The sequence below is a fragment of the Rhinoderma darwinii genome, chromosome 10 (assembly GCF_050947455.1).
Source record: "Rhinoderma darwinii isolate aRhiDar2 chromosome 10, aRhiDar2.hap1, whole genome shotgun sequence".
Classification (NCBI taxonomy): domain Eukaryota; kingdom Metazoa; phylum Chordata; class Amphibia; order Anura; family Rhinodermatidae; genus Rhinoderma; species Rhinoderma darwinii.
In genome coordinates, this window is record NC_134696.1 from 28,681,498 (window position 1) to 28,694,893 (window position 13,396).

The 13,396-nt window shown below is 39.7% G+C and overlaps 1 protein-coding gene across 4 annotated transcripts in view; it reads left to right on the forward strand.

The window, feature by feature from the left end:
- PRKCZ (protein kinase C zeta) overlaps positions 1 to 13,396 on the forward strand; it is a 160,478-nt gene that overhangs the window by 33,247 nt on the left and 113,835 nt on the right. The window contains exons 1-2 of one of the 4 annotated variants that reach the window (XM_075839644.1): positions 10,309 to 10,556; positions 11,563 to 11,751. The exons of 2 other annotated variants lie outside the window; for them this stretch is intronic. In XM_075839644.1, coding sequence (XP_075695759.1) covers positions 11,730 to 11,751 — 22 coding nt within the window. In that variant the 5' untranslated portion in view covers positions 10,309 to 10,556; positions 11,563 to 11,729. Of the gene's footprint in view, positions 1 to 10,308; positions 10,557 to 11,562; positions 11,752 to 13,396 lie in introns of those variants that run through there. One more of the 4 variants, XM_075839645.1, reaches the window with a different exon arrangement.

The window sequence follows — 13,396 nt, forward strand, 5'->3', positions numbered from 1 at the left end:
AATATTTTTTTGGTGCATTTTGTATGTTTAGTGTAGCTTAAGTGAATATCAATCATACAAAAAAAACACTGTGTGTGTGTGTGTGTGTCTATATATACATCTGTGTGTGTGTATATGTGTATATATATATATATATATATATATTATAGAGCGAGATGTATGTGCAAAGGTTTGTATGCAGATGTGGAAAAATGCTGTACGTAAGAATGCTTTCAAAAGTTAATAGTAGCTTTTGTGTTTTTGTTTTTTTTTATAAATTAACAAAATACAAATTGAATGAACAGAAGAGCAATCTAAATCAAATCAATATTTGGTGTGACCACCTTTTGCCTTCAAAACAGCATCAATTCATCTAGATACACCTGCAAGTCAGTGGATTATAGCCAGGTGAATAATTAACCAATTCTACCAAACAGATGATAATGACAGTGTTGCAACCTACATATGAAAATGATTATTATTAACTGTAACAGAAACAGCTGTGTGTTAGGCTTAAAACTGGGTGAGGAACAGCCAAACTCTGCTACAAAGGTGAGGCTGTGGAAGACTGTTTCATGTCACAGGTCCACCATGGCAAAACTGAGTACAGCAACCAGACACAAGGTAGTTATACAGCATCAGCAAGGCCTCTCCCAAGCAAAGAGTTCAAAGTAGACTGGGGTTTCAAGATGTGCTTTTCAAGTTCTTTCAAAGAAGCACAAAGAAACAGGCAACGTTGAGGACCGCAGACGTTGTGGAAAACTTAGTGCAGCAGATCAAAGACACATCAGGCTTGCTTCCCTTCAAAATCGGAAGATGTCCAGCAGTGCCATCCGCTGAGAACTGGCAGAAACCAGTGGGACCCAGGTACACCCATTTAGTGTTCGGAGAAGTCTGGCCAGAAGTGGTCTTCATGGAAGAATTGCAGCCAAAAAGCTATATATTTGACGTGGAAACAAGGCAAAGCGACTCAACTATGCACAAAAACATAGGAACCGGGGTGCAGAAAAATGGCAGCAGGTGCTCTGGACTGATGAGTCAAAATGTGAAATATTTGACTGTAATAGAAGGCAGTTTGTTTGCCAAAGGACTGGAGACTGGTACAATGATTGTCTGTAGGCAACAGTGAAGCATGGTGGAGGTTCCTTGCAAGTTTGGGGCTGCATTTCAGCACATGGAGTTGGGGAATTGGTCAGGATTAAGGGTGTTCTTAAAGGGGTTGTCCACTACAGAACAACTGATGACCTTCCACCGAATAGGTCATCGGTATATTATCGGTGCAGGTCCGACACCCGGACCCCTGTACCGTTAAGCCGCACTGGCTGCCTCTGGGCACTGGATGTTATGGCCCATCATGTGATGTATGGAGCCGGAAGCAATTGGCTCCGTACATAGCATAGGGGCCGAGCTGCAGTACTGCAGCTTGGCCGGTATTGAGTGGCCGGAGCCAGCTGCTTCCGGCATGTATGTCCAGTGCTTGGAGGCAGCCGGAGTGGCTTAACCCGTTAGTGACCGCCAATACGCCTTTTAACGGCGGCCACTAACGGGCTTTATTCTGATGCATGTGCCTTTTTACGGCACTGCATCAGGATAAAGTAAACAGAGCAGGCAGTGTCAAATCTCCCCGCTCTCAGCTGCTAGAGGCAGCTGAGGGTTGGGAGCGTCCCTGCTCTGCCGGGTGAGATCGATATTGGTATCGATCTCACCCGTTTAACCCTTAAGATGCGGTGCGCAATAGCGTGCACCGCATCTGAGTGGTTTTGGAGAGAGGGACGGAGCTCCCTCCCTCCCCCACCGACACCCGGCGATACGATCGCCGAGTGTCTGTCTCTCTAATGGCAGCCGGGGGCCTACTAAAGGCCCCCAGGTCTGCCTGGAGCGACTGCCTGCTAGATCATGCCGGAGGCATGACCTAGCAGATGCCTGGCCGTTTTAAACGGACAGGCAGTAATACACTGCAATACAAAAGTATTGCAGTGTATTACAATAGCGATCGGAGAATCGCATATTAAAGTCCCCTAGTGGGACTAGTAAAAAAGTTTAATAAAGTTAATGAAAAAAAAAATGTGAAAAAAAAATGAAAAACCCAGCTTTTCCCCTTACACAATGCTTTACTATTAAAAAAACAAAATAAAGTAAAAAAGCTACACATATTTGTCCGTAACGACCCCGACTATAAATCTATAACATTATTTAACCCGCACGGTGAACGCCGTAAAAAATTTAATAAAAAACTATGGAAAAATTGCTGTTTTCTGTGAATCCTGACATTAAAAAAACGTTATAAAAAGTGATCAAAAAGTCGCATCTACTCAAAAATGGTACCAATAAAAACTACAAGTCTTCCCGCAAAAAAAAAGCCCTCATACAACCGCATCGGCGAAAAATGAAACCGTTACGGTTCTTCAAATATGGAGACACAAAAACAAATAATTTTGAAAAAAAAGCGTTTTTACTGTGTAAAAGTAGTAAAACATACAAAAACGATACAAATTTGGTATCGTTGCAATCGTAACAACCCGCTGAATAAAGTTATGGTGGTGTTTATATCACACTGTAAATGCCGTTGATTTAAGACGCGAAAAAGAGTGGCGAAATTTCAGGTTTTTTTCTATTCCCCCCCCCAAAAAAGTTTATAAAAGTTAATCAATAAATATGTCCCCCAAAATGGTGCTATTAAAAAGTAAAACATGTCCCGCAAAAAACAAGACCTTATACAGCTATGTCGACGCAAAAATAAGAGTTATAGCTCTTGGAATGCGACGATGGAAAAACGTAAAAAATGGCTTGGTCATTAAGGTCTAAAATAGGCTGGTCATTAAGGGGTTAAGAACTATCTTCAGCGTAAGGAAGAACAAGGAGCCCTGGAAGTGATTTTGCCCCCACAGAGCGCTGATCTCCACATTGAGTCTGTCTGGGATTACATGAAGACAAAAGGATTTGAGGAATCCTACATCCACAGAAGATCTGTGGTTAGTTCTCCAAGATGTTTGGAACAACCTCCCTGTTGAGTTCCTTAAACTGTGTGCAAGTACCTAGAAGAATTGATGCTGTTTTGAAGGCAAAGGGTGGTCACACCAAATATTAATTTGACTTTAGATTTCTCTTCTGTTCATTCACTTAGGTTTTTTTCATTTTATTAATTCATAAAATTAAAACACTTCTATTTTTGAAAGCTTTCTTGCTTTGCAGCATTTTTCTACAACTGCCTAAAATTTTTGCACAGTATTGTAGATAAATTTATCTAGCAATTTATTTTTTTTTTTTTCTTATTGTACACTAAAGGGCCATTTTATATATTACATCTATTCTTGTAGTAGTGGTGTTTGCTATTTTAGTCTGTATGACACTAAATTTTGACAGCCAGGTATGCATTACCATTGAGGTGAAGTGTTTATTCTTTCTGCATAATGTTCTAGTCCTATTGTATTTGGTCACCTTCTGTACTGCAAGTGCTGGTCGTGCATATTGCTGATGCACTACTAGCACTTCTCCTCATATATATATATATATATATATATATATATATATATATATATATATATATATATTTCAGGGGTTAAAGGCCTCTGGTCTCCCTGACCATTTTTTTTAAAAAATTGAGTGGTGGTCCAGTAGTTACACAAAAGTATCAGTTGCTGGAGTCATGCAATTTTACAGTAAATGTTTATTACCCTGTATTTATTTTAGGGTGTCTTCATACGCAGTGTTTGTAGGAAAAATATAATATTTTTCTTCTGCGTTTTTATTTCCTGGTGTATTTTGCGACTAAATATACTGCAAGTTTAAAGTCAGAAACTTTAACTTGAAGTGAGTGGGGAAATCTAAAACACGCTGAACACATGGCGCTTTTTTATTTATTTATTTTTTACTTCAGGTGGCGTGTTTTTTCTACTTTGCCTTTTTGGCTATGTGATGTTTATTCAAAATATCAGCAAGGTTGGCTTTTGCGTTTTTACGGGAATTTGGTGCCTTTTTTTGCGCATCCAAAAAAAAAAGCTTTTGTCAAATTGTATTGCGTTTTTTTCAGAAAATAATCTCGTTTCTAAGCGTTCTCTGTATTACATGATTTGCAATGTGAAAAATAGCACCTAAAAAAACCCCCCAAAAAACTATTTGGAAAACCTGCCATAGAATACGCATGTACCATTTTGGCCAAAAAAACACCGCACCAAATGAATGTGTGTTTGTGAAGGAAGTCTCTCTGCTTTCTAAGGCGGGGGAGAGGGAATCTATTAGGACAGGGGATTTATATGGTAGTCTAGAACTGAAATGTACTTCAGTAAAATATGCCATATATGCCATATAGGCGCATATATTAATTTGGCACAGCTTTGCTTGTCTGTGTGTGAGAAGAGGAAGTCTGCCCGCTACGAGCAGGCATATTTGCGCTATAATTTACGCCAATTTCTGGAGTCCATTTTATAAAGTCGGCCATAGGGATGTCACGCCTTGTTCCATTGAATTTTACCCGCTACAATGGCAAAATGCTGCAAATTTGTGACTTTTTAATGCCACAAAAGTAGTTTCACTTCTCCTTTAAGACCCAGTTCACACTTCAGTTTTTTTACACTGATTTTGATGCAGAACGCATCTGAATTTGCGCCAAAAAATGTCCATAACTGCCTCCCATTGGTTTAGAGGCGTTTTTTTTAAATTTTTTAATATTTTTTTTTGTGGGGGGGCTTTTAGCGGCTCGCAGTAAAAAAACAAAACTGTGTGAACAGTACCGGAGTGTGTAAATGAGGTCTACACATTATTAGTCTACACATATGCAAGGTATATAAGTATAATTGTCTAAAATTATTTCTATTACATTACTCGCTCTAAAACCGTTAACCATACAGGCAGGCACTGCCATGTCACGTATGTCTAATATCTAACAATAGACGGTTGAATTTCGTTATCTATTAACAAAGCTCTTTTGTATTTTCAGTTTTTGAAATTTTACAGCTGCTTCATTCACTCCTACTGACAAACCACAGCTGTACCCTATAAATTGGTACCTGCAGCTGACCTCATAGTGGCATGTGCCAGCTCTTATCTCGGGGCGGTTTGACCTTGTATACAAAGGACAATTAATGTCATCTCCCATTTGAATCTCACCGCTTTACTTTCGTGGGAGAATGAAAGTTCGTTCACATCATTTTAAAATAACTTTGATACTTTGCTGCATTTAGTATGTACCCCCCCCCCCTCTTCCTTACTCTCCACTCAGGGATTGAGGTGTGATGCGAGTAAAAAAACGAAGGTGTACTGTAATCTATTTGCTTTATTTTGTACGACCGTAAAGATAATAAAAAATAAAAAAAATACTTTGCTGCATCCAGTGTCATCCTCACTGCTACTGGCTGAAATCCAACCAAGGACAACATCTGCATGGAGTTTGTATGTTCTCCCAGTGTTTGCATGAGATTACTCCGGGTACTCCAGTTTCCTCGCATACCCCAAAAACTGGATTAGGACCTCTGTTGGCGCTATATAAGGGCCTGTTCACATCACTGTTCATTTCTGTTCCAGGGTTCCGTTGGAGGTTTCCGTCACGTGAACCCCGCAACGGAAAGTGAAAGCACAGCTTCCGTTTCAGTCACCATTGATCTCAATGGTGACGGAAACATTGCTAATGGTTTCCATTCGTTACTATTCCGGCAGGTTTCCGGTTTTTCGACGGAATCAATAGCGGAGTCGACTGCGCTATTGATTCCGTTGGAAAACCGGAAACCTGCCGGAATGGTGACGAATGGAAACCATTAGCGATGTTTCCGTCACCATTGATATCAATGGTGACTGAAACGGAAGCTGTGGTTTCACTTTAACTTTCCGTTGCGGGGTTCACCCGACGGAACCCCGCAACGGAAAGCGAACCGTGATGTGAACAGGCCCTAACTTAAATAAATAATAAATAAATTTGTGTACAAATGGCGCTTAGTGTTTCTGGAGAAGCCTGAGATTAGACCACCACTGTCCATAGAGAGTTAATAATTTTTGCGCTTAAGGGCAATTCTTCTGCACTTCCCTTTTGAAAAAGTAATTATTGGGGAAAATAAATAAATGTTCTACACTCCGCTTGCAAAATAGCGTCCAGCTGGTTGTAGTTGAATATATAACTGATATTTAAAAGGATATTCAGATTATGAAGAGTTATAAGCAATTTTCACCTATCATTATATAACTGCTAGATCGATGGGGTCCGACCGCTTTGATCCCTAGCAATTGCCAAACGGGGACCTCAGTTTGAATAGAGCAGAGGTCGATCGTACTCAGCGATGAGCGATATATTCGGTAGCCTCATAGAAGTAAATGGAGTGGTGGCCGGGCATATGCAGTACCGTTCCATTCACATAGGACACTCCGGGACACCTTGTTCTCAAGATCGGTGGGGGTCCCAGGAGTCAAAGCCCTGTGGATCGGTGACAAATTATGGTTATGAGAGAACCCGGCCATATGAAATCCCTTATTAAGGGCTTGTCCACATGTAGTGGAATTGATGCGTATTTTCTGTCTGGAATTACAGACGGAAAATACGCAGCAGAAAACAGAAGCAGCAAATTAGGTGAGCTTTAACAAATCTCATCCACACGCGTATAAATTCCAAGCAGAAATTGACCTGCGGTGCGTATTTTTTGGACCGCAGTATGTCAATTTCTGCTGCGGAAAGTGAATGAATTTTGGCTTTTTCAGAGATGTCACCATCGCCCAACATTGAGAAAAACGCCGCAAAATCCGCACCATTTCTTGCAGTAAAAAATGCAGGAAATGGTGCGTTTTTTTTTTCTACAGCGCAAAGTCTGCGACTTTCAACGGAATTGCTGCAGAAATTTTCTGCAGCAATTCCATTACGTGTGGACAAGCCCTTATGGCTTATATATGATGATATGGAAATCTTGTTAACGTGTCTGTTTCCATACAAGGATGACAGCCTACTGTTTTCATGAAAATATAAATTTAATCCGTAACTCGTGTCTTTCTCACATAACTGTGATTCATGTTGCATATCTAGATGTTGTTTTTTTTTGTGTATGATCCTTTAAATGTGGGCATAGCGCAGAATAAGTCTTATAATTTACAGTAATAGCAGCACAGTAGTTATTTAGACAATTTGTTCATGTTCAGGCCCATCAACATGTCCGCTAATGCAACATTGTGGGAACAAAGCATCATTAATAATGAATTTAATTTGATCCTTTTACCATAAATAACATACTGGCTTCTTTATATAGTGATGTCTTCTGTAAAGATGGTACAGGATAAAAAAGACAATGGACTTGTGGGATTTGTATATATACTTTATGGTGATGCACGATGTAATTTTTTTTTTTTTTTTTTTCCCTTGTTAAAATAATTTTCCAGCCGAGTATTGGTTAACAAGCACAGCCTATTTCAGTCTTGTACATAGTTTTTTATTTTTTTTTATTTGTGTTTTCCAACATCCCAAGGTCTTTGTTTGGTTTTTTTGTTTCTTTTTTTTTTCCAAACAACGGTTGCAAATAATTTCAATGCAAATGACAACGAATAACAATGTTGTGCAAACATGATGCTGCATCTCTGCAGAGGCGGAGAAGTAGGGCAGCAGCTTGTCTAGGCAGGGTCTGCTTCTGATTTTTTTTAAATTGGACTAATTACCCATATATAGACTGGTACCATCTTATGTTATGTATTTATTTTGCTGACCCTATCATGACCATTTTTAACCCTTTCGCTACCAGGGTTTTATGGAATTTTTGCACCTCTGGTATCCAGGACAATTGTCACACTTTTGACATGTGCAAATGAAAACGTAAATGACAAATTTAAAACATACTGAACCCCCATACCTAATATATTTTCTGAAAGTAGACAACTGTCACGTTGTCAAAATGCTACTCGTCACTCTATACACACAGGCACCGTCATGCAATTTTGTGTTAAAAAAAAAATGCATAAAAATTGATATGTGACCCAAGCAGAAAATTAGGCCTTGTTCATACGGGGCTAAAAAAAACAATGTGTAAACCGGTCAAATACGCTAGCTTTTTTGTAAAGCGCTTTTTCAACTAGTGTAATTTTTGATGCGTTTGAGGGCACGCTTTCTGCATGGTTTTTTTGGGTGCAAAATTAAGACTCCCATTGACTATGGGAATTAGGCGTGTTTTACGAGTCAAAGAATTGACCTGACGCTGCTTTTATTGCGCTATGCATTTTTTAAACGCGCATGTAAAAAAGAAATGCGCTGTATGCACTACTGGCACGCTTTCCCATTGATGTCAAAGGGAAGCTTAAATTATGTGTTTTGTTTTTTTATACGTTTGACAGCGACGCGTAAAAATACACCTCGTCTGCACAGAACATCGTAACCCCATTGAAATCAATGGGCAGATGTTTGCAGACTTATTGGAACAGTTTTTTCAGGCGTAATTCGAGGTGTAAAACGCTCGAATTACGTCTGAAAATAGGTCGTGTGAACATACCCTTATGCTTAGGGTATGCCTACATGCACATATCTTCCCAAAATAACCAAAATTGGAGACACAAAATCTGGTTTTAAGCTGGAGAAAAAAAAAAATAATCAAAACCCTTTTAAAATACAGGGATCACACACCTTAAAAAGTGAGTGCACTCCCAAACCCTATACATTACCATAAAGCAGACAATCTGATGATTGCATATACACACAAAAAACAGAGTATAATGCCAAATATATGTGAAAGAAATAACAGATCTTTATTAAATACATATAAAAACATACATGTTAAAAAGGTACATGAAGGGAGAGACTCTATATAATGCAGACACAGGTAAAAGGCAAAACCAAGTATATAGTATGGCAGCATGCTATCTTGTATGACGTTAGTAGTTTGGGTATAAGTTATTGTATTAAGAAAAAGATGTCCATTGTGTATCTTTTCTAGAAAAAATATCCCCTAAAATTGGTGACTCAGTCTTACCCATGATGGTAGTCCTGGTGGCCTGGATACCTGTGTGTGGAACCCCAACTACCATCATGCGTAAGACTATCTGAGTCTATGACCTACATATAAGGCATATACACATACAATTACAGCATACCGCATGGCTTTTTTTTTTCTGCCACGTGTGAATGGTGTTTAGTGGGTTTTGTAAAATCCTATCCCCTTGCATTGTACGCTAATTTGTTGGATAATCGGCACCAAAAATGTGCAACAAATGCTCCATCTCCGAATTTACCTATATTATGAAGTCTGATATACAGCAGTGGTTTAGTTCATATAATTGTGTAAGGGAACATAAACAAGTACATTTTAAATGTAATAAAAAAAAATCGGAATATCTCTAAACTAAGGCCCTATGCACACGACCGTAAATATCGTCCGCAATTACGAACACATTCACTACTATTGACCGCGGATACCTTCCTGTATATTTTCGGGAAGGTGCCCGGGCTGTAGAAGTGTAGCGCAAAAGATGGGACTTTTTATGGTCCGGGCTCCCATGCTTTGTATAGGAGCACGGGTTGAATTGCTGGCCGTGCCCGCAATTGTGGCCTGTGATTACGGGCACAGCCGTGTGCTTGGGGCCTTCTACTGTATCCAAACACTGATTTGTACATTTCTCGCATATTTTTAAAAAATATCCTCTACACGCATCACCATATAAATGTAGTTATTTTTTTGGGCTTTGAGAGCAACATTTTCAGTTTTTCGTTTGACAGTTGAAGGTGTGTGCGTCTAATATGACCATATATTTAGGGATTTCCGGTCTAGGAGTACATGTCTTCCTCCTCCATTTTTTTTTTTTTTTTTTTTTCTTTTTTGTACCCTACAGCTGAGTTTACACGTTGCAGATTTGTCACAGATTTTATTGCAGATTTCACCTTTTTTGCATTGCAAAGGGTGAAATCCGCAATGAAAATCTGCGACGTGTGAACACGGCCTACCACTGTTTGCTCTGTCTACATATTTATTTATTCTTTGTGTGGGGGGGGTGTCCTATGAATGCATATGTTGTGACTACAGCTGTTGGATGGCATAGCCTGAGTGCTCCTGCACAATCCACTTTCTGTTTTTTAGTTAAAATTTGCTCTGAGATTAGGACAATATTTGTCTGTCACCATAAATGCCCTGTGCAGTCTGCCATGCCCACTTCAGAGACCACCGTTTATTTAATCACCGGGTTACTCCTTTTCTCTGGCCTGCTAGTAAAAGGATCAGTGTTACAGCTCTCCTCAGTTATGTCACTCCTTCCATTTCATGTACCAATTACGCAATCTAAAAGTGTTCCTCGGACCCAATGCAATAATGTTTTCCTACATGGGAGTCTCCCGGGGATGTGTGTGCCCTCTGTGTGTGTGTCAGGGCCCTGCAGACAGTGTAATACGGCTGGCATTGGTACATCCCGCCCACTGCCTATGAGCATCTCGCTCTCTGTAGTTCCTGGTGCACAGAAAAAGCCTTTTGTCGCCTCAGCACTGGCTGTCCTTTACCTTCGTACGGAGAGAGAGAGGGGGAGGAGATAGGTGGGGAGCCGGGCTGCTTTTCTATGGGGTGTTTAATACAGAGACCAGCGGAGATGCCCAAACAATGCACCAGCTGTTACTTTTGGATGTATGCATCACTTTAAAGGTGATCCTTTTTCTCTCTGTCTGTTCCATCCTCATTGTCTCTTGCTCTGTGTTTTTTATTATTTGTATTGGATATGTATTGAAACTTCATTTAGGTTTCCTCCCTAATGAAATGCATACGGTTAACCCACAATGTCCTGCAATGATCCGGTTAACGCTTCAGTGTCTGGAGCTTTTTGGGATCATGACCACTTAGAGAGCGTGATTACATATTTGTCAAAGCTAATTGCACTTGTGCTGCTGTTAATTGATGGTTTTATTACAACAGTAATGATGTTGTTATTTGTCACCCTCATCACTGTTTACATTTAGGTTTATGTAATTACATATTTATTGTGATATCCAAGACATTTACAATGTATCCAGTAGGTTATTTTTTTTTATAAGGTAGGTTGTGGTGAATGGATTTCGGGGCTGAATAGTAGGATGGTCTCAATGCGTTGTGTAATTTAGAACGGCCCTGCGTCCATCAGCGGCTAGACTTGTAAAGTTTGTATATTTGTAGTGCCTGGATGTGGTGCTGCCGTGTGTGTGGCATCCAGACCATGTTTTCTTCTGTGCCTCAGCTGTTCCATAGCCTCTCATGGGATTTAGAACCACCCGTGCCTGGATACATGAGGCAGTGAGATGGAGCTGTATGACCAGCCTCCTATTAAATGTTAGGATTTTTCTCCTCTTGCCTTCACATGCCATGTTTGCCTGTCATGCCCAAGCTCTCGTTCTGTCTTTTGTCCTTGATGTCTAGTGATAGTCCTCATACAGCAGTATTCGTTAATAAAGGAGAAGGGAAGGGTGATGGGGGGATTATTTTATTTTTTATGTAGCACAAAAATAGTAAATTTATTGTGCATGATGAACGTTAAATCTTCCTAATGAGTAATGTGTGTAGCGAAGGCATGCAAGCTGTCCTCTGATGCAGTGTGTGTGTGTGTCAGTGTGTGTGATGCAGAGAAGTCAGCATTCCGCCTCTGTAGCTGCTGTGCATTCAGTTCTGCTTTGCAACGTAGATTGTTACCACACATGAAAATACTGCTTGTCTTCTGCGTGCCTGTGGATGTTACTGAATTATCTCTGAGCCAAGGGGAAAGATTGGAATAAGATTGTCACTGAGAAGATGCCACAGAGGATTGCTATGGAAAAGGGATGCTGTCGATAAGGAATATTAAAGCAAGGAATGTATCCCAAGAAATCTGACGGTATGTTACCAAGGGCCTCTCTTTACAGGTACACGAAGATCACCATTGCTCAGTTACCCGGTAACAAATGGGAAGCCATTGGCTTTCTTTATAACCATTAGATATTAGACTTTTGTATTTTTTTTTTTTTAATAGAGACCTCTATATGACCTGCTGTGGTCCATTCTTGTTTTTTTTTTTTTAACAAGTGCATGCTCTATATTCTGCCAAATTAAAGACTACTTTGATGTGCTGCATATAAGCAAACACTTCGATGCCTTTACAGAACGAGTTGATGGTTTTTTTCGTTGTTGTACCGAAGCTTTAAGTTTGTCTTTCGGAGAGAATTTCCTACGTTAAGAATCTGTTTGATTAGTTTCTATGGTTGGTTAATTTATCTGCAGATACTTTTTTTTTTTTCTTGGCTCTACTCGTACGTAAGATATGAGGACATTCGCCGTTCAAACGTCAATGGTTTGTTAAATCCACTCTACTGCTTATATTAGCATGAATCATCCATATATGTGCTACTTATGTATAGATTAATGCCATTCTGTAGGTATACTATGGTTTGTCCTGCAATGAGATACTAATTCTGTTATAAAACTGCTAATCAGAGGATTATATATGGCCCTGACTAGACACATTGGTGGTTTTCCTCTCTTCATACCTTCCCTATGTAATCTGGATTAAGGCACCCGATTTCTCTGCATGCCAGCACACTGATTTATTATGTCTAGTATGGATGATGGAATATCAAGCGAACCACTCCTAAATTTGATCCTTGACGATGGCTGAGCCACTGCTTTAAAATAACAACATCCAATTCTGTCTTGTTTAAAGGGGATGGGGGGGGGGGGGGGGTGGGGGATTAGTCAAGAACCATCTTTTAGGACCATTTAATAGGTTCAGTATAGGAGGATAGACTGTATGAACAGGATTGAGGAAACCCTACTAGGGTTCACTAGTGAAGGAGATGGTCATTCATCGCCACCACATTCTGAAGACCTCCGCATTGGACCATATTTATGCTTTATAAAGTATTTGATGACTTTTGTATGAGTTATTTCTAGTTTGTGTTTCTTTTTTTTTTCCTAATGTAGGCATTGGCTGTGTGCACTGTGTTCAGTAAACTTTTTTTTGTCCTTGGCATAGACCATCTATTTTGTTGCTTATTTTTAGGGCTATTTTTATTGGTTATTATGTGCCCTGCTCACACAGTCGGAATCGGCGCCAAAATGGCCCCCATTGATTTCAATGGGAGGCAGAGGTGGTTTTTTTTTTTTTGTTTTTTTTCCGGACGGCTTTTCGCAAAATTAATGGGAGGCAGATAAAACCTGTGGCGCTACTTTCTGAGCGTTTTTTCGCTGCATTTTTTTGCCCGCAGTCCTTGCATTAGCTTCAATAAACGCTGCCAAAACTGTGGCAAAAAGCGCAGGCAGATCAAAATCTGACTCAAAATTCCTGAAGATTTTTTTTTCTGCCTGCAAAATACTCAGTGTGAACAGGGCCTAATACTCTCCACATACAGCAGAGGTTCTAGACAACAGCTGGATGTAAACATCAGCCATAGGTATTTGAGGATGAGCTAGATTGGGGCTCCTCTAGTTTTATTTAATTTAGTCTTTGATATTTTAATATTTTTGTTTTCATTTGACTTTTTTTA